A 19699-nucleotide genomic window follows, 5' to 3' on the forward strand; every position below is an offset into this window, starting at 1 on the left:
ATGCTTTTGTTTTTTGGTTTTTTTTTTTTTTGGTTTGTTTTTGTTTTTGAGACAGGGCTTCTTTGTGGCTTTGGAGGTTGTCCTGTAACTAGCTTTTGTAGACCAGGCTGGTCTCAAACTCACAGAGATCCTCCTGCCTCTGCCTCCCGAGTGCTGGGATTAAAGGTATGTGCCATCACCGCCTGGCTGTTCTTTATTTTTATAATTATCCCTAGTATATTTTCCTTTTGTTTTTTAAGTGTACGTGTGTTTTGTCTACCAGTGCACTGGGTGCATGCAGTGCCTGACCAGGCCAGAAGAGGGCATCAGATCCCCTCGGACTAGAGTTACAGATGATCGTGAGCCTGCATGCAGGGCCAAGGAAATGCACCTGGGTTCTCTGGTGTAGCCAGTGCTCTTCACCGCTGAGCCGTCTCTCCAGCCCCCTTTTAGGTTTTTATAACATCATTGTTTTTGAGACAAGGTATCACGTAGCCCATACTGGCTTCAAGTTTGTTCTGTACTGGAGGCTGAGCTTGAGCTTCTGACCCTCTTTCCTCCACCTTCTAGGTGTTTTTTTTTAACTCAACTTTATTATTGTGTGGGTTCTATGAGAACACATGCCATGGCCTCCATACATGTGAAGGGCCACACACATGCCACGGCAGTCAGAAGACAACTCCGTCGTGTTGGTTCTCGACTTCCACCTTCATGTGAGTTCAAAGGATGGAACCCAGACGTCAGGTTTGGTGGCGAGTGCTTTTACCACGAAGCTGAGACATCAAGGACTAAGCTTGACACTTGTCTTGGGTATCAATCTGGTTGAAGAATCGTCAGAGAAATATTTCTCCCAGCTTTGAAGCTGTGAGACAGGTGTGTAATTCCTGTCCTCAGGAGTTCCAAGCCAGCTTGAACTATGAGACCTTGTCTTAAAAAAATAAAGGTTACATATGCGCACTACCTCCGTTTAGGTGGCCCAATACACCAAACTAATGTGCAACTCTATTTCCCTTGTTGGTTGTTAAGGTCTGTGTAGCCTAGGCTGCCCTTACACTTGCAATCTCTCCCACCCCAGGCTCCCAAATGTTGGAATTCCAGGCGAAGTGGCAATACCTGTGTCCCACACCTTGTCTTTGTCCTTTCCACCATCTTGGATAACTTTGTTGCATACCTCATATACCTTATCAGTTTCAAAAGTGAGCCTGCACGGCTGAGGATATGGCTGGCTGGGTTCCATCCACAGCCCTGCAAGGAGAAGAATCTCTTTCTCCTTCTTCAGTATGCCTAGCATCCAGACTTGGCATGCTTCCAGGCTGCCTGTCTGCAGAAGTTACTGATTGTCCTCCTGGCTTCTCTGAACAGCAATTGTGAAGAAGTTGCAGCACACAGGGCAATAACCCCCAGGGAAATAAGTCCAGGGAAAACACGGTTCAGCTGATCCATGGCAGGCCCTTCAGAGGGCTCATCGCTTTTGCTTGTAGGTGGTTTCCCTCCAGGTTCTCGTTCTGTCTAAAAAACGTTGTTTGGCTCCCTGAAATCTGTTTCGTCTAGAATTGTTATTCCTCCTGGCCTGCAGGGGACATGTTCGCTGCACAGTCAAAACCAAGAAGAGGAGACTCCATGCCAAAGTTAAAAGCGCATCAAACACGCCTAGCATTTATTATTTTAGTCACAAACCTACAGACCCCCTCAGTAAACCCTCCTTGGGGCGTGGCCCCAGCACTTTAAAGCTGAAGGCCTTGACTGTAGGTGGCAGAGATGGGGCTTTGTGGGGCTGGCTCTGAAACAGGGGTAGTTCCCCATGTGGAAAATCCTGTGTGGGAGGCAGAGGTCAGGGCTGATCTAGTTTCTGAGTAGGAGGGCTCAATAAAAAAAAACATACAAACAAATGAGGTTTTGCTACCCTTCATCCAGGCTCCTGTCTTTTAGGGGACGTTTCCCCCTTGGGCTGGGAAACAGCCTGGACGTACCCTTCCTTTACCATTTTCTACAAGTTGAAGAGAAGTACTGGAGTAGCATTTTGGGGTGCCTAGACTAGGTCCACACTAATCTCTATCATCTCCCCAAACTGCCCCTCAAGGCAGAAAAGGAAAGATCTCCCAAGGGTAAAGATCTAAATCTCACTCTGAATCTAGAGCTAGAAAGTCAATCCTTAAGATTTCAGTCTGTTCTCTTCCTCAAGAGCAGGGTCAGCACAGAGCCCTCATAGCTCAGGTCCCAGGTTGGTCCCAGGTTAAGGCAGGGAATTTAGGAACCATTCCTTCCTGCTGACTGGAATGCTTGCATGGGATGTTGCTGAAGGTCAGGCTGGGGCTGTGGTGTCTTCATGAGATCCTCCATACCTGAAATACCTGTGCTGGGCTTTTCCTACAGAGGGATGTGTGTCAGAGGAATGGGCTGCATCACACTCTTACTTCGGATCCTTGCCAGAGCAAGGCAGGGGTCATAAGGAAGGGATAGGGCTCAACCCTCCAGGGGTAGGACGCCAGAGTTTTCATTTTTCTTCCTCCAGTGCCAGGGAAAGCTGGCCTGGCAATTCCCAGAGAAGGAATGGAGTAGCATCCTGGCATCTCCTTTCCTTAGGAGACCTGTTTATAAGGGTCCCTAGTGGCCAGGGGCACCACCTTATCCCGACTCCTTCCCTTGCCTAGGCAGGAGTCGGGCCAGGGGCATGGCTGTGATTCTTAGGCTATGAACTGAGTGCTCGCTCGGAGTTCTGTCCTGCCTTCCCCCTCAGAAATACCTGTGCAGGGTGGTTCCTTTGGAAAAGGGGCAGGGCTCCACCTGATTCCTCTCCTTGCCGATTACAGGGTTTGGGCCTAATTGCAACTCCTCTTTCCCCCAGATTTCCTGGACAGGGCAGTCTCACAGGAGTAGGAAAAAAAGGTCTCATTCAGGCTTGTCCTCCTTCCCTGGGTGGGGAAGTCCAAGGGGAGGAGCGAGACCTGATCAGGACTCCTCCTCCATGCTGAAGCTGCTTCGACGGCTGCTGGCCTTGGACACAGCCGGGGATACTGAAGAAAGCAGGGGGTCAGAGGCAGCTCGCAACGGGGACAGGGCACCCCCTGACAGTCCTCCCATCACCCCTTCCTCCTCCATCAGAATGTCCTCTAACCCCAGGTGGAAGGGGTCCCCTAGGTCCCCCAAGTGGTCGCTGGGAAAGTGCAGGTCCAGAAGGGCATCCGAGGGCGGTGCTGGAGGCTGCTGCTGAGGTGTGTTCTGGACAGGTCCCCCTGATACATGAAATGATGCCGTGTTTGGCCTGCCCTCCTCCTCAATGTCCAGCTGCTCTGGCTTGAGGCTGTCAGAGCCGGAACTAGTGGCTAGGGAGAGCAGTCCTGGGGTAGGAGGTACTGGCAGACCATGGATCTGGGCCTGCAGTTCTAGCTCCTGCAAAAAGGAAGGAGTGGGTGAAAAATAAGATGGGGTTCAAAGTCCCTCATAGCTGGAGGAGCGTACTCATTAAAAGGACAGGCTACTAGGTTCCAATGTAGCCTTTGGCCCTCGCTACCTGCAAAGCTTCATGTTTTAAAGTCACTGAGCCCCAGAGTCCCCAGTCTGTAAAATGGTACAACAATGGGTTATCTCACATGGCTGTTTCTGTGAATTAAAATGAGTTAATGGCCGGGTGTTGGTGGCACACGCCTTTAATCCCAGCACTTGGGAGGCAGAGGCAGGTGGTCTCTGTGAGTTCGAGGCCAGCCTGGTCTACAGAGCGAGTTCCAGGACAGCCTCCAAAACAATAGAGAAACCATGTCTCAAAAAACCAAACAAAAAATGAGTTAATGGGCATACAACTCTCGTTACAGTACATGAGAGGAGATAAATGGCATATACATACTACTATTTTTAAAAATTAGACTTTCTCTTTCCTTTTCTTCCCCAGACAGGGTCTCACTATGTAGCCCTGGCTGTCCTGGAACTCACTCTGTAGAGCAGGCTAGCCTTGAGCTCACAGAAATCCTCCTGCCTCTGCCTCCCTGTGGTCTTGCCACCATGCACAACTGAGAATCTGAGAAAATCTCTCTCGCGCCCTCTCTCTCCCCCCCTTCCCCTCTATAGAGGAACTCCTTCTGTAGACCAGACTGGCCTCAAACTCAGACACCCGACTGCCTGCCTCTGCCTCCTGAGTGCTGGCATTAGTGCTGGGATTAGAGGCGTTCGCCGCCACCACCCAGTCAAGTATTTCTTTTTCTTAAGATTGATTTTTCTATGCACGGAAGGTTTGCCTGTATGTATGCATCATGTGTACAGTGCCTGTGGAGGCCAGAAGGGGTTGTCAGATGCCCTGGAACTAGAGCTAGAGATGGCTGTGAACCACCATGACGGTGCTAAAAGCGCCTATTCCCCTGGAAGAGCAGCCGGTGAGCCACTAAACCATCAGCTTCTCATGACGAATATTTTTCGTGTTTTTCGAGACAGGGTTTCTCTGTGTAGCTCTGGCTAACCTGAAACTCACAGAGATCCGCCTGCCTCTGCCTCCTGAGTGCTGGGATTAAAGGCAGGCACCACCCAGCTTCGTTGCTAATTTAAAGCATTTCACTATATAGCTGTGGCCCTTGAACTCACAGATCCACTGGCCTCCTGCCTCTTGAATGGCAGCATTAAAGGTGTGCACCATCATGCCAGGTGTCCTTATTATTCCTGTTAATGGGGTTCTAATTACTTATCACCTCCATCGTCATTTGCACTGTGCCGCCTAAGGGGAAAACTGGCCAGTTTGTGTTCTGCTTCTACCTGCTGGAAGCTGCAGTCACCCTCACTCACCCTTTTCTCCCCCCCAAACCTGAATTCGGAGCTGCAGACTTCGGTTGGCTTGCTCCAGGGAGCGCTGCCGGCTCTCCAGGTCTTTGGAGCGTTGCTGTTCCTTCTGTAATTTGCGGATGTAATCCACAGATGCCTTCAGGATGGTACCCTTGTTCCAGCGCATCTCCCTGTGGGGCCCGAGAGGGAGGAAAGAGCGAGGACTGCATATGACGTCTCTCGGGGGGGGGCTGTACCAGGTGCACATGTCAGAACTTGAGGTAAACCAAAGTGTTAGAATGCTCACAAAAACCTCTACGCTTGTAATCTTCCACTGGTGGCCATTATGCCCCCAAACCTGGAAGCCCTCTTGTAACTTGACCCCTTCTGGCCCCCCCACACACACACTATAGCCAAGGTTGGCCTCTTAGTGTTAACACGGGAAACTATTCTCACCTCAGACTCTACTTGGATACAAGCCTTCACTCAGAGCACTCTCCCTCCACCATGTGGCCTCCTTAATCTTGACGGTCCCTCCTGTCAGTGCTAGGGAAGCTCGCACGCTGGAGGCACTGGCCTTAGCTATACGCACAGCTCCATGTTTAGGCTTTCCACTCAAGTGTTTCCTCGTCAGCCAAGACCTGCTCCATCCTACACTCCTCACAGCCAGCTTTCCAACATTCGTTCATTTTCTGTGGTTTTTAAAGTTTTATTGACATCTATTTATTTTTGTTTTGCGTATAGGTGTTTTGCCTGCATGTATGTGTGAATACCAATAGTGCCTGCCCATTGCCCATGGGGGCCAGAAACCGGTATCGGATCCCCTGGAACTAGAGTCACAGACCCCGTGTGGGTGCTGGGAATCAAACCCGGATCTTCTGGAAAAGCCGTCTTCAGCCTCACTGTGTTCTTTCTGTTGTTTGGAGGCTAGCCTTAAAGTGTAAATCCTCCTGCCTCAGACTGCTGAATGCTGGGGGGGGGGGGGGAACGACAGGCCCTGTTCATTTTACTCCACAACCCTCATTAGAAAGTATGTCATGGATTTTCTTTTTTTTTTTCTTGGTTTTTTTTTTGTGTAACAGTCCTGGCTGTCCTGGAACTCACTCTGTAGACCAGGCTGGCCTCGAACTCACGGACATCTGCCTGCCTCTGCCTCCTGAATGCTGGGATTAAAGGCATGCGCCTGGCAGGATTCTACTTGTCTTAAGTGTCTACTTGTCCCAAGGAAAGCATCAGATCCAAGAGGACAAGGACCTTTTCCTTTTCCCTTCCCCCCGGGTATCCTCAGAGCCTAGCAGAGTATCTGGTGCCAAGCAAAGGCCCAGTAACTAAATCTTGAGTAAGCAAAAGAAGTACTAAATGAATAGAACACTTGTGTTCCATAGGGTGCTGACAGGACAAACTAACATTTATAGTCTGAGGGTCTACAATCCCTAAGAAAAGACAGAGCTCTTTCCAGGGGTGGTATTGTTTTTTTTTTGGTGCAGAGTCTCACTATGTAGCCCAGGGTTGTCTAGAACTTACTATGTAGCCCAGGCTGGCCTTGAACTCTTGGCAATCCTCCTGCCCCAGCTCCCGAGTGCTGGGCTTACAGGTATGAGCTTCAGCATGTGGCTGAGAGAACTTTTGTGTGGGCAAGGCTATATGGTAGACACACCAAGGAACAACTTGCGTGGTCCAGGGCGTCTGTTCCACCTCCCATTGGCCTGGGGTCCCCAGCCCAGACTCACGGATCATTGGACTTGGGGATGAGGGTGCCCAGCTCTTTGATCCTATCGTTAATGTTGAATCGCCTGCGTCGTTCAACTTTCAAGAGAGGGGAGAGAAAGAAAGAGTAGGACAGTCATCCATGGGTGAGAGAAGCGGGAGGAGCAGGGGTGCTGGGAGGCTCCCCATGGAAGGCGGCCCTTGAAGCAAGGAGCAGGCAGGGCTGAGTGGCGGGTGGGCAAGTGCGCCTGCTCTCGGGCTTACTTAGGTTGTGATTGTCTTTCTTCTGTCGCTCCTTCAAAAGGGCCTTTGCCTCGGTTTCTGGAAGAGAGTGAGGGTGGATATCAGGGCTTCTGGGTACAGGAAGCAGAGTCCCTGAAGAAGCAGAGGTAGGGGCTAATGGGAGAGGGGTGGAAAGTGGGACTGTTTTAGAGATCGGGTCTTGCCTTGTTGTCCAGGCTGGCCTTGAATACCTGACTTGAAGCCATCCCCCTTCTCAGTCTCCAGATTAGCTGCAACTACAGAGTTTGGCCACAGAGCCAGACTTGGAGTGATTTTTTTTACAGTAGACTCATTTATTTTTATTTTCTGTGCATGGGTGCTTTGCCTTCATGTGTGAATGCCTATCGCATGCATGCCTGGCACCCAAGGGAGTCAGAAGAGGGCACTGCGTCCCTTGGAGTTTGAGCTACAGACAGTTGTGAACCACGTGGGAATCAAACCCAGGTCCTCTGGAAGAGCGGCCAGTGCTTTCAACTGCTGAGCCTGGCGACGACAACGGTAACAATGACGATGATAAAGATGACTACTTCAACAACTTCTTCCTTCCCTTCTTTTTCTTCCTTCTTCTTTCTTCTTCCTTCTTCTTTTTTTAAAAAACGGGGTCTCAGTATATAGCTCATACTGGCCTTACACCTTCCAAGTGCTGGGACCACAATCATGCACCACCATTCCTGTCGACTGCTTTAAAAGATGTCTTGAGCCAGGCATGGTAGTTCATGCCTATAATACCAGCATTGTGAAGGAGAGGCAGGAAGATCGCTCCAAGTTCAACGCCAGCCTGGGCTATATAGGGAGCTCCAGAGCTGGGCATTTGTGCATAGCTCTGTAATTTCAGCACTCAGGAGGCTGAGGCAAAAGGACTGCCGGGAATCTCAGGTCAGCCTAGGCTACAGAGTGAATCTATGTCTCATAAAAATAAAATGTCTCTCTTTGCTATTTTTCTATGAAACCATGGTGGCAAAGGCCTTCTGTCACACGCAAGATAGAGGAAGTCAGAGAGAAAATGAGGAGAAGTAGGATCAAGAGCCATAGGAGGGAAAAAGCAGGGGGCACTTGGTTTTGTTTCTCTTCTCTGTGGTGCTTGGGATCGAACCTAGGGTCTTGCAGATGCTAAGCTACCCTGCCAACCCCAGCCTCAACCTGTTTCTGTAAAGCTCAAATGTTCTCCCTAGAATCAGGTCTAGCACCAGACCTGGCAGTGACAGGGCTTGGCTCAAGGGACAGGGTAGGGTACAGGGCCAAGACCCTAGCACTTACCAGAAATCTCCCGTTTGATGTTAGGCAGCTCAGCAGGACAGGAATTGCTGACAGTGATGGCTGGTGTGGCCACTCCTTGGTTGCTGTACACATCAAGCAGGTTCCCTGACACAGGCAGCTGTGGACGGCAAAGGCATAGAGCAGCTTCCTCACACTCAGGCTCCTGACCCTTGCATATTAAAAAGGCAGAGCCCCCAGTGGGGTGGTGGCGGCAGCACATGCCTTTAATGCCAGCACTCTTGAGGCAGAGGCAGGTGGATCTCTGTGAGTTCCAGGTGAGGCCTGCCTGATCTACAGAGCAAGTTCCAGGACAGGCTCAAAGCTACACAGAGAAACCCTGTCTTGAATAACCAAAAAAAAAAAAAGTCAGAACCCCCTAGTGCAAGGCCTGAGAATTCCAGAGGATCCCTTCTCCTTCAGGAAGGTTCCACATGGCACTTAACAGCGGGAACAGAACCAAGTGAACTTTCTCTGATTTGGGTCCGCCCACCCAGTCCTTCAGTGGCCTCTGAAGCTCTACTCCAAGACAACTCTAGGACTGGCTCAGAGAAGAAAAATGCTGGAAAATCACAGCGCTCAGGTCTCTGTCAGCTCTGATCTGACATTCCAGGCCATTAGCTGCTTCCAGCACAGCATTCCAATCCAGCATTCTTGGAACACTCCAACTCAATCTGTTCAGACCTTGGTAAATTATCATGGCAACATACCACTCCAAATCTGGCTTTCTGGAGAGTTCCACCCGAATCCCCAACCTTAAGTGTGATGACTACCTTAAAAACCATGAGCTCGCCGGGCAGTGGTGGCGCACGCCTTTAATCCCAGCACTCATCCCAGCACTTGGGAGGCAGAGGCAGGTGGATCTCTGTGAGTTCGAGGCCGGGGTTGGACCGATAGCCTCCAAAACAATACAGAGAAACCCTGTCTCGTAAAAAAAAAACATGAGCTCCTACTGGTCGTTTACCAAGGTTGTGACTCTGGCCACCCACACATTCTGGTACCTCTGGTGGTCTAGTCTATTTCAGAACTCAAAGTGCTGCTTTTATACCAGCCTAGTTTTTGTCTTTCTCTCTTACGAGCCTATCTAGAATCTGGTGCAACACACTCAGATAGAAGTGTATCCAGTCCTGACCTTGATGAGCTGTCATAGAATGAAACCCTTTTGAGGCTTTCGGATCTGACTCGTAACCTCTAGTTGTGTCCAAAGCAGTGAAGTTATGAAAATGTGGAACTTTTTGTGTGTGTGGTACTGAGGACAGAACCTAGGACCTCACCACAGGCTAGGCAAGCACTCTGCTCAGCTGCATCCCCAGCCCCGAACCATTAGCATCTTTATACAAGGTTCTACCCTCTTGGTATATTGGGAAAAGCTATGTGATACCTTGCCAAGGCAAGGTATGGGATTCTTTGAATGTTCCAGAATCACATTGTTATGATGGCAGATCTAGTGCTCTGGAAAGTTTTGTCAATTTTACAGGGATCCAGCTTCTTGGCCCAATTCATTGCAAGGGACTTGCTACATTCCAAATAGTACAAGGCCCAACCACTTGTTATAACCCAATCACTACGCAGAAGTATTGAATTCATCGGAACACTCAAAACTGCTACATTATTCCCACTTCTTGGTACTCAGCAGAGCACAGCCCAAGTGCCCAGATAATAGTATGTCTATAAACTCCCCAAACTGTATGACTCTACCAGGGTCACCTCTCCATGAAGTCCAACAAAGACCCAAGGGCAGCGGTGGGCCTAAGCCCCATTGTCAATGTAAGGCCTTGCTCTCTACGTTAGCATAATGCCTGGCAGGGGTCACTCATATATACACACAGCCAGTGCAGGTGTGGTCTTGGTGACAGAAGAATGCCCTAACTTTTAGACCACCTCCCTTCTTAGGGCCTCACCGTGCTGGGAAGTTGCAGCCCTGCAGTGCCTCCAGGAAGATAGCTGAGCATCTCATCGTTGTAACTGGACTCTAGGCTGATGATCTCATCAATGACATCATCAATCTGGGGGAAAAAGTAAATACTGTACAGGGTTACAAGAACTGGGAGGGGTGTCTGGGGTGTCTGGGGGTGGGAGTAGCTTAATGGTAGAGTGCTGGCCTAGCGTGTGCAAAGGCCCTGGGTTCTGTTCCCAGCACCCACACACACACACACACATATACACATACACACACACACACACACACACACACACACTAATAAAACTGGACGAAGGGCATACAGGAAGGTTATCTACAGACTCTTACCTCCTTCTCTGAGCTGGACCCAATGGTGAGCAGCGCCATGGGGCTGTTAGGAGCACTGCCTGTAGGGCCAGTGGCATGGGCAGTTTCAGGGGCAGGAAGTGGCTGGGCACTGGCAGGCCCCGGTGGCGGGGTGAGGGCCTGGGAAGCCAGCTTGGGCCCAAGTGTGGTAGACAAGTACTGTTTCACCTGCTGCCGGCGGGCTTGCTGCAGGTGGTAGCGTGTGGGGTTCTCCAGGTGGGTCTGAACCTATGAAATGAAAGATGAAGGGAACAAAAGAGCTCAGAGGAATAGCTACGCCCCAGCCTGGTCCTATAACTCGACTCTTTTTAGGCTCATGTGAACAAACTAGGCCTGGAATTTGAGAACATCTCAAAAATATTAGTGAATCTGCCAAGACCCTAAACTTCTTTTCCCAGAAGTCCTTAAGAACCTCCAAATTCCACCCAGGCTAATAAGTTCTCTCAGTTTCTAGATGACCTAGTCCGAGCCCTCAGAGCTCCCTGATAAGTATCTGATACCATGCAACAGAACCAGGAACTAACTATCCCACATATGCCTTCCCTACATATCCTCACAGGTGCAGAAGAAAACCTAAGAGACCACCAACACATAGGACCCAAGCACAGACCATTTAGACGCTATGATGACCTGCTCCTAGAACCACATGGTCCCTGTCCAAAAGCCACTGTGACCCCAGGACCACTTCTCAGTCACTGACTCCCAGAGCTTCCGGATCTGTCCTTACCTTGAGCACCTCCCTGGGCACCTGGGCAGGAGGTGGACGACCCAGTGTGTGGCCGCCAGCAGACACACCAATCACAGAGATGGCTGGTGAGGCGGGCGCAGGGCTGGGGAAGGAAGCAGCTGCTGCCTGTTCCTGCCGCTCACGCCTCTCCTGCTCCTGTGCCTGGGCCCGCATCAGCTGCTGCCGCAGCAACACCCGCGATGAAGACGAGGACATGGCAGGGGTCCTGGAGCCCCCTGCAGAAGACGATGCAGAGAGTGTAGCTGGGGCGGTTGCTGTGGCCTGTAGTGATATTGGGAGGCTGCGGAATGGGAAATATGGGGCCACAGGTAAGCTCGACGTTTCTTTCCAAGCCTAAGGAGCAGACTGTGCTGGACTCCATCCAGAAGCAGACTTGTTCTCTGTGTTCCCAGACCACAATGTGTGGGTGGGAGACACAGGTACCAGGCCTGCCTGTGGGCCTCAGGAGACGCGGGGACCAGACACATTTCTATCACCCAAGAGGTCACAGTCTGGCCAATTCCTCCAGGGGAAATAGATTGTAGCCTTCAGCCTTAAAGGCGAGGCCTCAGTTGGAGCAGGTTCACAGAGTGAGTGCAGAAGCTGGACTCTAATAAAAGGAGTGTTTACTAAAAAGGTGAGCTCAAGTGACCGCTGGCTGAACAGGGGTAACGTGCTAAACCTAATCTGGAGCTCCGGAAGTGGGCATCAGGCTCCAGGAGCCCAGACTCCATTTCCTCCCTGGCCAGGGTTCGGCTGCCAGGAGCTCGTCAGTTTTGAAAATCTGGGAGGTTTCACAATCCTCTCTTCCTGCCCCTCTTCCAGGTCCCCTCCCCTCTCTTAGAGCCCAGGCCGATGACTCAGCACATTTAGACTTCCACCCACCAGCCTGGGCGCTCAAGAGCTGAGGGAGGGTGGGTTTTCCAGGTGTGAGGAGGGCTGAGCAGGGGCAGCACGGTCCTACCCACGGGAGGACGGGAGATTAGGAAGGCCACGCCCATCCAAGCAGCCAGGCCGGTAGGAAGCTCCGTGTTGTGTGCCTTGAGTTCGGGATACAAGACAGGGTAGGGAAAGGGCAGGCCAGAGGCGCACGGACTTGTCCACCTGCTCTCCTCCTCCGTGCTTCTAATCTCCGCACTGGGAAAGTAACCGCTACTGAGAAGGGGAGAATGGGCTGGGTGAGCTCAGTGGGGAGGAGGGCTGGGAGAAGGGTCGGTTAGGCCAGGCCTACCTGGAGCGGAGGGGTAGAGGCTGGCTTTTGAGCTCGTAGAAGCTGTCAGGATCAAGGATGTTTTCTAATTCGATGTCAGCAACAATCCCGGATTCCGGAAGCAAAGAATTCAGGCTGAGGGTGGGAGGGAGGAAGGAGCTCTAATACCCTCCCTTCCCTAGACACCCAGGCGGGCTCTCAAACACACAAGGGCACTGCCACGAAGTCCCATATCCTTTATCTCTTCCTACTTCTTACTGCTACCCACAGGCTCTTAAGGATCAGAACAATAAAAATGCCTGGATCCCAACTCTCTCCAGCAATCACAACCTGGGTTTAAGGGGGGGGGCAAGAGGTCTTTGGGAATGACAATTCACTTTGTGTAAGGACTCCAGGCTTTGCATTCAGAGTTTTCCCAGCCCCCACACCCCCTGCTGTTTTGCCGACAGCTGAATGTGAACCTCTGTCTGTATACATGCACACAGAGCAAGTAAGGGCACCCCTTCGCCTAAGAGTCCATTGTAACAGAAACTGAATGCATCACAAAGAGAGCTGGGCGCCTTCCTTTACTTAGCTTCGGGAGTTACCACTCTGCAAAGAGTTCTTCCAGCCCGAGCCAGAGTTCACAGGCCGCTGATCCCCATCCAAATACAAGAATGGAAATAGGAAAGGCTCCCCTCACTCCACCAGTAAGCATCTTCAAAGAGAGAATCTGAGTGCACAATCTGCCTTGCAAGAGGAGCATCATTCTTAGCTAGAACAAACTGCCCAGCCTCCTACTTTTTAGATAGATCAAAACACACACCCGTTTTCAGTGTCAACATCCACTGACACACAAAACAAGCTGCGTCTCAAAATGAAGGAAGAAAGCTGAGGTCAGCCTCACTATATAGGGAGGCTTCATCTCAAATTGAAAAAACCCACAGGAGCTGGGAGCTGGGGTTTGCCTACCCTGTAAGAGCCCTGAGTTCCACCCACAGCGCTGCAACAAAGCAATAGCCATCTCCCCCATTTACTTGTGCCCACTACTGTGGTCATCTAGGAATTTAGATGGTCCTGCTCAGTCCTTCCTGCTAAATATAAAGGACCCTAGTGTCTGGGCCGAAAACATCCACTTGGGTTAATATGTACCCTCGCTGAAAGTGTATAGGTCAGGGGTGCAACGGTTGCCTATCTATCAAGTGCGAAGGCCCGGGTTCCACCCACCGCATCCCCAATAACATGCAGCCTTAAGTTTAGTCAACTTTAGAATCCACGAAGACTGTGACTGTGATTGGTAAGAAGTCTCTCCCCTGCCCAACAATAGTCTTCCTTCCCCTCCTTGCCCACAGATGGGGCTCGAAAAGCACCCAGGAAGTTGGGAAGAGGAAGCTCTGAGAGTAGCTAAGTTCAGCACAATCCCAGGCAGAAAACAGGCAGCCCCCTCCCACACTCCCACACCACACTGCACAGAAGTGGGGAAAATGGGTGTCGGGAACGGCAAGGTTGTGTGGACAAGGAACGGCTGGAGTTTCAAAGCGAGGCTCATGGAAGAGGATGAGAAGAGAGACGGAGGACCCACCCAGACAGGCATGGTGCAATCGGTACTCACTCCAGCTCTAGAGACTGATTACACCCGGGAACTGAGAGACGGGCTGGGAGGGCGAAATAAAAGGAAGAGGGGGGTGTGTGGGTAGGGAGTGGGCAGGGCTGACTGAGAGGCTAGGGTGAGTGGCAGCAGAAACAAGACCCTCCTCTGAGTTCCCAAATAAGGTTTGAGGCCTCCCCCTCCTTCGGCTAAGAGTGAAGTATCTATCCAGTCTGCCCTGCTGCCTCGCATTTAAGCTATTACTCGAATAGGCAAGAGGGGTTGCTACTATCCGGCATTTTTATACAGACTGGGCGGGGGTGGGGGGGGGACTGGACGGGACGGGACGCAGCAGTGAATCGACTGGGCCGATCAAGTTGCTTCGCTCCATTACACACACACACACACACACGGCACATCTAAGACTCCCCCCCCCCCCAGCCCCTCCAAATTCATGTTATTCTCAAACACAGCACCGACTACTGAGACTCACTAAGTGCCCCAAATAGCACCTCTGCCTCCCAGGATTCTTTCTCCCACACTGAACGAAAAAGATCCCGGGATTTCCTTAAAATCAGTGCCTCGCCTAACAGTGTGCCCTCAAATTCATCCCTCTGTGACCGGCTCAACAATTCCAAATTCAGCTTCTAATCTGTTTCCCAAGTTTCGCTGCCTCACACCAGTTTCGGTATACTCCCCAATCTGCCTCGTTAGAGCCTGGAAAGAACCCCCAAATATTACCGAGCCCTCCTCAACGCACTCCCACTACTTTTAGCTACAGTCTAAGCGGGTCAGTACCAGATTTCTGAGGTGCCCACCCAAGATGGGCACCCCGACGTCCTTCAAGCCTAGGCCAAGAGTCTCCGGGGCCCCCAATGTCCCAAGATGAGTCCCCAGGGAACCTCACTTGTCACTCCCGGCCCCAGGTGGCCCCGCACCTGAGCAGCTGGGCCGAGTCGGCCGGCCTGCGCTCTTCCAACAGCACGAACACGGCTCGAGGACCCTCCGCGCTGGCCTCTACGCCGTCCCGAGCTGGCTCGGCTGCATGAGACATGACGCCCGGCACCGGGCGAGCCCTGCCAGGCCGGTCGGGCCTTGGCCCGGTCCCCCTAACAAAATAAGAGTCCCCCTCCCCCCGCTCGCCACTGCCTCCTCCGTTAAGCCATGGAGCTAGCTCTGCGCGGGCGGGCGGCGTCGGGAAGATGGGATGGGCCGTGAGTCATCACCCGCCCTGAACGGACCGACACCCCCCAATCTAACCCCGGACGACCGCTTGTCTCCCCCTCGTCCTCTTCCCCCTCCTCCCTGGACTGGGGAAACTCCACAGGAAGTGACCACACTGGGGATGGAAGTCTAGTTGGGCTGCCTCCTGAGCAAGGCAGCCAATTGCTACTGGGAGATTCGAGGGCCCGCCCTAAGCCACGACTTCGAGGCGTTGGGAACACCGGGTTTGCACCGCCCTTCGGAGAAGGGAGCCCTTAGGCCACGCCCTCGGCGACGGAAGCAAATAGGCGAGGAGTGATTTGGTTGAGCCACGCCTGCATTTTTGCGTAGCTTCCTGAGCCACACCCCCTCCTCTCTAATTATCTACACCATCCCTACACCTCCCCAGCCCCAACCCCCATCCCCAGCGAGGTACTAAACTGAGTCTTGGGTTTTCTGCTCCTGCTTGGAAAGTCTGCACGCCAAGCTTTAAGCGGAACCGCGCCGGCTCTTAGCCCAGGATCGTCCCAGACCGCACTCCAACTTCTTTGTACCCCTGTCTTCTCAAGCCACTATGTAACTGAGGCAGAAGCAACACCAGTCCTTGAAGATGGTGCTTTAACTTTACCCTTTCGGTGCCTGCAGTCCAGTCACGGAGCTGGTCCTCCTGAGAGAGCTCAGCCTGTTTTATTATCTAAAGTATTTATTGTACTATGATCGCTGTACTACGCAATAGACGGTTAATGAATCTTTTGACAGATGGATGAATGAGTGGATGGATGGTAATTAGGTCTGGTTTCCAATGAACGACTTCTGTAATCATAACGAACTATTTCAATAATGGAGGGGACCTGCTCCACTCAGTGCCTCCACTTTCCTGCCCTGTTAATGGGGGCCATAATGTGGGTCAGCACAGTTATGAGGATTAGGGATAAATAGTGAAAAACACTGGCTTGCTGTTTTGCATACAATAATTTCTCCGAAATTAATCGATTCGCTCACTTGTTCACTTCTCCAGAATTTCGGAGGTGCCTGTGCGGGACGGATAATTGCAAGGTGGCATCCATACTGTCAGTTACACAAAACACTGAGTCCATCTTACTGCTTCCCAACATCCCAGGACCATCAGTTGGATCGTGAGAACAGAACACTAAAGTGGGTGTGGGAGTAGGCGGGAGTAGTCTGTAATCACAGTACCAGGAAAATGAAAGCCGGGAGAATCAGACTTTCAAGGTCATCCTTAGCTACACAGTAAGTTGGAACTGATGGTCTTGAGATACAAGCAATCTTGTCGCAAAGAAAAAGACAAGAAGATTCACTGGACTTACAATTCGTGATATTTCCCAGTGCCTCACTTGGTTTTAAAAACTAGTACATTTCTGCACACACATAACCATCTCACACTGAGGAACCCTCTCCAGAAAAAAAGATTACAGTCTTAAGTTATTTTTGAAGAGTTGGCTTGGTTTGGTTTGGTTTGAGACAGGATCCACTTTTGTAGCCCTAGCTGGCCTAGAACTCACTATGTAAAGCACACTGGCCTTGAAGTCACAGAAATCTGACTGCCTCTTACTCTCCAGAGCTGGGATCAAAGAGCAAGTACCACTCCCACCACTACTCCAGGATACTCTTTTTTTAATATTTATTTATTTATTTATTTATTTATTTATTTATGGGTTATGTGTGTGCCTACAGGTATGTATTTGAACCATGTACATGCAAAAGTCTTTGGAGGGAGCCGGGCATTGGTGGCACATGCCTTTAATCCCAGCACTCGGGAGGCAGAGGCAGGTGGATCTCTGTGAGTTCGAGGCCAGCCTGGTCTACAGAGCGAGTTCCAGGACAGCCTCCAAAACAATACAGAGAAACCCTGTCTCGAAAAACCAAAATTGAAAAGTCTTTGGAGGTCAGAAGAGGGCACTGGATGCCCTGGAATTGGAGTTGCAGGTGGCTGTTAGCCTTCATGTAGATACTGGTAATCAGAACCTAGTCAGGTGGTGCTGATGCATGCTTTTAATCCCAGCACTTGGGAGGCAGAGACAGGCGGATCTCAGTGAGTTCGAGACCACCTTGGTCTATAGAGCAAGTTCCAGGACAGCCTCTAAAGCTATAGAGAAACCCTGTCTCGAAAAACCAAAGCCAAACCAAGCCAAAACAATACAAAAATCAGAACCTGGGTACTCTATATGAGCAGCAAATGCTCCTAACCATTGATTGATTTCTCTATCCTTTATTATTATTCTGTTAGGTATATTTTCTATGTATGAGTGTTTCCCCTGCATATGGGCATGTGTACCATGAGCATGCAGGTGCTAGGATTTCTGGAAGAGCAACCATATTCTTAACTGCTGAGCCATCTTCTCCAGCACCAGGAAGAGACATTGTAATATTGTTTTTTGTTTGTTTGCTTGCTTGCTTTGTTTTTTGGTCTTTTGACACAGGGTTTCTTTGTGCAGCATTGGCTGTCCTGGAACCTGGAATTAGCTTTGTTACCAGGTTGGTCTCAAATTCACAGAGATCAGCTTGTCTCTGCTTCCAAGTGCTGGGACTAAAAGCATGTGCCACTGGCACCTGGCTTGTAACTTTTAAAATTTCTTTTTAAACATTCTCTCTCTCTCTCTCTCTCTCTCTCTCTCTCTCTGAGACAGGGTTTCTCTGTGTAAAATCCTTGGCTGTCCTGGAACTCGCTCTGTAGACCAGGCTGGCCTCAAACTCTCCTCCTGTCTCTACCTCCTAAGTGCTGGGATTAAAGACGTATGCCACCACCACCCGGCCCAATTTTTTTTTATTCTTGAGAATTGTATATAGTTTGATAATTTTGCTTTTTGTATTTATGTCTTGAACCAATTTGTATCTGAATGGTCTAAGTGTAAATCCCTTAAGCCAGGCATAGTGGTGTGCTTGTGCAATTCCAGTACTCAGGAGGATGAGGTAGAAGGAACACAAGTTTGAGGTCAGCCTAGACTACAAAATAGTATCCTGTCTCAAAAATAAAAATATAAGGGGGCTGGAAAGCTGGCTAAGCGGATAAGAGCACCTGCTGCACTTGCAAAGGTCCAGGGTTCAATTCCCAACAAGCACAGGATAGCTCACTGTCATTTGTAACTCTGATTCCAAGAGCACCCTCTTCTGGTCTTAATGAACATCAGGCACAGATGGTACACCAACATTCACGCAGACAAAATACCCATTGGATACACATAAAATAAAACTAGTAATAAAAGTTTAAAGACAGCGTCTCCTCTTCATCCTTTTTTTTTTTTTTTTTTTTGGTTTTTCGAGACAGGGTTTCCTTGTGGCTTTTGGAGGCTGTCCTGGAACTCGCTCGGTAGACCAGGCTGGTCTCGAACTCACAGTGATGCGCCTGCCTCTGCCTCCCGAGTGCTGGGATTAAAGGCGTGAGCCACCAACGCCCGGCCTCCTCTTCATCCTTAAACATGCTAGAATACAATGTTTTGGGGGGTAAAGGGTTGAGACATGGTCTCACTATATAGCCCTGGCTGTCCTGGAACTTGTATTTAAATCAGACTGACCTCAAATTCATAGAGACCCACCTGCCCTCTGTCTCCCCAGTGCTGGGACTAAAGCATGAGTCACCATACCTCTCTAGAACAATTTTTGAAGAATATGTTTAAAGCTTCCAGTAGGAAAAAGAAACATGGGGCCTTGTGCAAAGACTGCAAAGGGCAGCCTCATTGGGAGCTCATGTAGCCTGTTGCCTATATGGGTTGCCCTAAGGGAACTTCCTTGGAGACAATTTTCCAATGTCTTTTCATGTTTCTGATTTCAGTGGCTATCTCCAGTCTAGGATCCAGGCATGTGTATGTGGGTGCTTTGGGGAAGTTCTAGGTCATCAAGTTACATAATAGGGAATAAGAGATTGAGGCTCTACATAGAGTCAAGTTACCTTGTTGCTAGATTACCTCAAATAAGTGGGGCATCTATGTCTAATGCAGATGAATTTGAAGACATGCTATCTGAGAAGTGACTCATCCCTTCTGTCTATGAGATCAAATATACTCCCAATCATGGTCCCCTGGACAAGTGGAGAGCCTTGTTCTCATGAGAGTTTAAACTGTGCTCTCCCACAACTCAACAGAATCTTGTTCAGTGATAAACATCACACCCTGTCTGGGAAAAGAACAGAAAATGTCCAGGCGTTGGTGGCACAGGCCTTTAATCCCAGTACGTGGGATGCAGAGTCAGATGCATCTCTGAATTTGAGGCCAGCCTGGTTACAAAGTAAGTTCCAGGACAGACAGAGCTACATAGAGAAACCCTGTCTTGAAAAACCACTGAAAGATATAAACAAAAGCAACAAGAGTTGATACTGATTGGTCCTCCTCTTGACAATTCCCCTGTATTTTTATGTGCAATGTTGTTTTGCCTGCATGTGTGTCTGTGTGAGGGTGTTGGATTTACAGACAGGTGTGAGTTGCTATGTGGCTACTGGGGATTGAACCCGGGTCCCCTGGAACAGTAGCCAGTGCTCTTAACTGACAAGCCATCTCTCCAGCCCCACTTTCCCTATATTCATTTATTTTCATCCTTACACTAATTCTGAGAAGGGTTCTAAACATTATTGTATCATACACACACACACACACATAACCTCAAGGTACAGCTAGGTGAAGTCACTTGCTCTGAGGTTACCTAGTTCATCAAGCCTGGGATTTGAGCATTCTCCCCCTGCCTGTCCTCCAGTCTTTCCATAGATGGCTCTATGCCATGCCCAGATAGAAAACTACAATCTGGCCAGGC

At 50.2% G+C, this 19699-nt stretch overlaps 1 protein-coding gene and 1 non-coding gene across 10 annotated transcripts; one reads left to right on the forward strand and one right to left on the reverse strand.

Moving 5' to 3' along the window:
* Positions 1-1603: 1603 nt before the first annotated feature.
* Positions 1604-15020, reverse strand: Tfe3 (transcription factor binding to IGHM enhancer 3). 9 transcript variants are annotated; one of them, XM_040733742.1, is made up of 11 exons: positions 14674-15020; positions 12190-12303; positions 11923-12110; positions 10959-11194; positions 10214-10459; positions 9867-9971; positions 7969-8086; positions 6694-6750; positions 6453-6528; positions 4766-4913; positions 1604-3369 (listed from the first exon to the last, which is right to left on the reverse strand). In XM_040733742.1, exons 1-11 carry the CDS (start codon positions 14787-14789, stop codon positions 2929-2931), a joined length of 1845 nt encoding a protein of 614 aa, XP_040589676.1. In that variant the 5' UTR covers positions 14790-15020; the 3' UTR covers positions 1604-2928. The 9 variants fall into 9 exon arrangements, with proteins under 9 accessions (XP_040589676.1, XP_012979958.1, XP_005085157.1 ...); XM_013124504.3 differs by having other exon boundaries at positions 11923-12113; XM_005085100.4 differs by lacking the exon at positions 11923-12110 and having other exon boundaries at positions 10959-11259; positions 14674-15018.
* Positions 15021-18556: 3536 nt separating this feature from the next.
* LOC121135275 lies at positions 18557-18697 on the forward strand. The gene has a single exon (XR_005872468.1). It is a non-coding gene; the product is annotated as a small nucleolar RNA SNORA70 (small nucleolar RNA).
* The last annotated feature ends 1002 nt before the right edge of the window (positions 18698-19699 follow it).

This window comes from Mesocricetus auratus, unplaced genomic scaffold (assembly GCF_017639785.1).
Source record: "Mesocricetus auratus isolate SY011 unplaced genomic scaffold, BCM_Maur_2.0 Super-Scaffold_100033, whole genome shotgun sequence".
Taxonomy (NCBI): Eukaryota; Metazoa; Chordata; class Mammalia; order Rodentia; family Cricetidae; genus Mesocricetus; species Mesocricetus auratus.

What these genes read in the sequence shown, in the direction of transcription:
- Tfe3 (XM_013124504.3), bottom strand. Translation starts at nt 14,789, where the DNA reads ATGTCTCATGCAGCCGAGCCAGCTCGGGACGGCGTAGAGGCCAGCGCG. An exon ending in GACTCGGCCCAGCTGCTCAG is followed by an intron (nt 12,304 to 14,673) that starts GTGCGGGGCCAC and finishes TCCCACCCTCAG; the next exon opens with CCTGAATTCTTTGCTTCCGG. An exon ending in CATCAAACGGGAGATTTCTG is followed by an intron (nt 6,751 to 7,968) that starts GTAAGTGCTAGG and finishes ACTCTCTTCCAG; the next exon opens with AAACCGAGGCAAAGGCCCTT.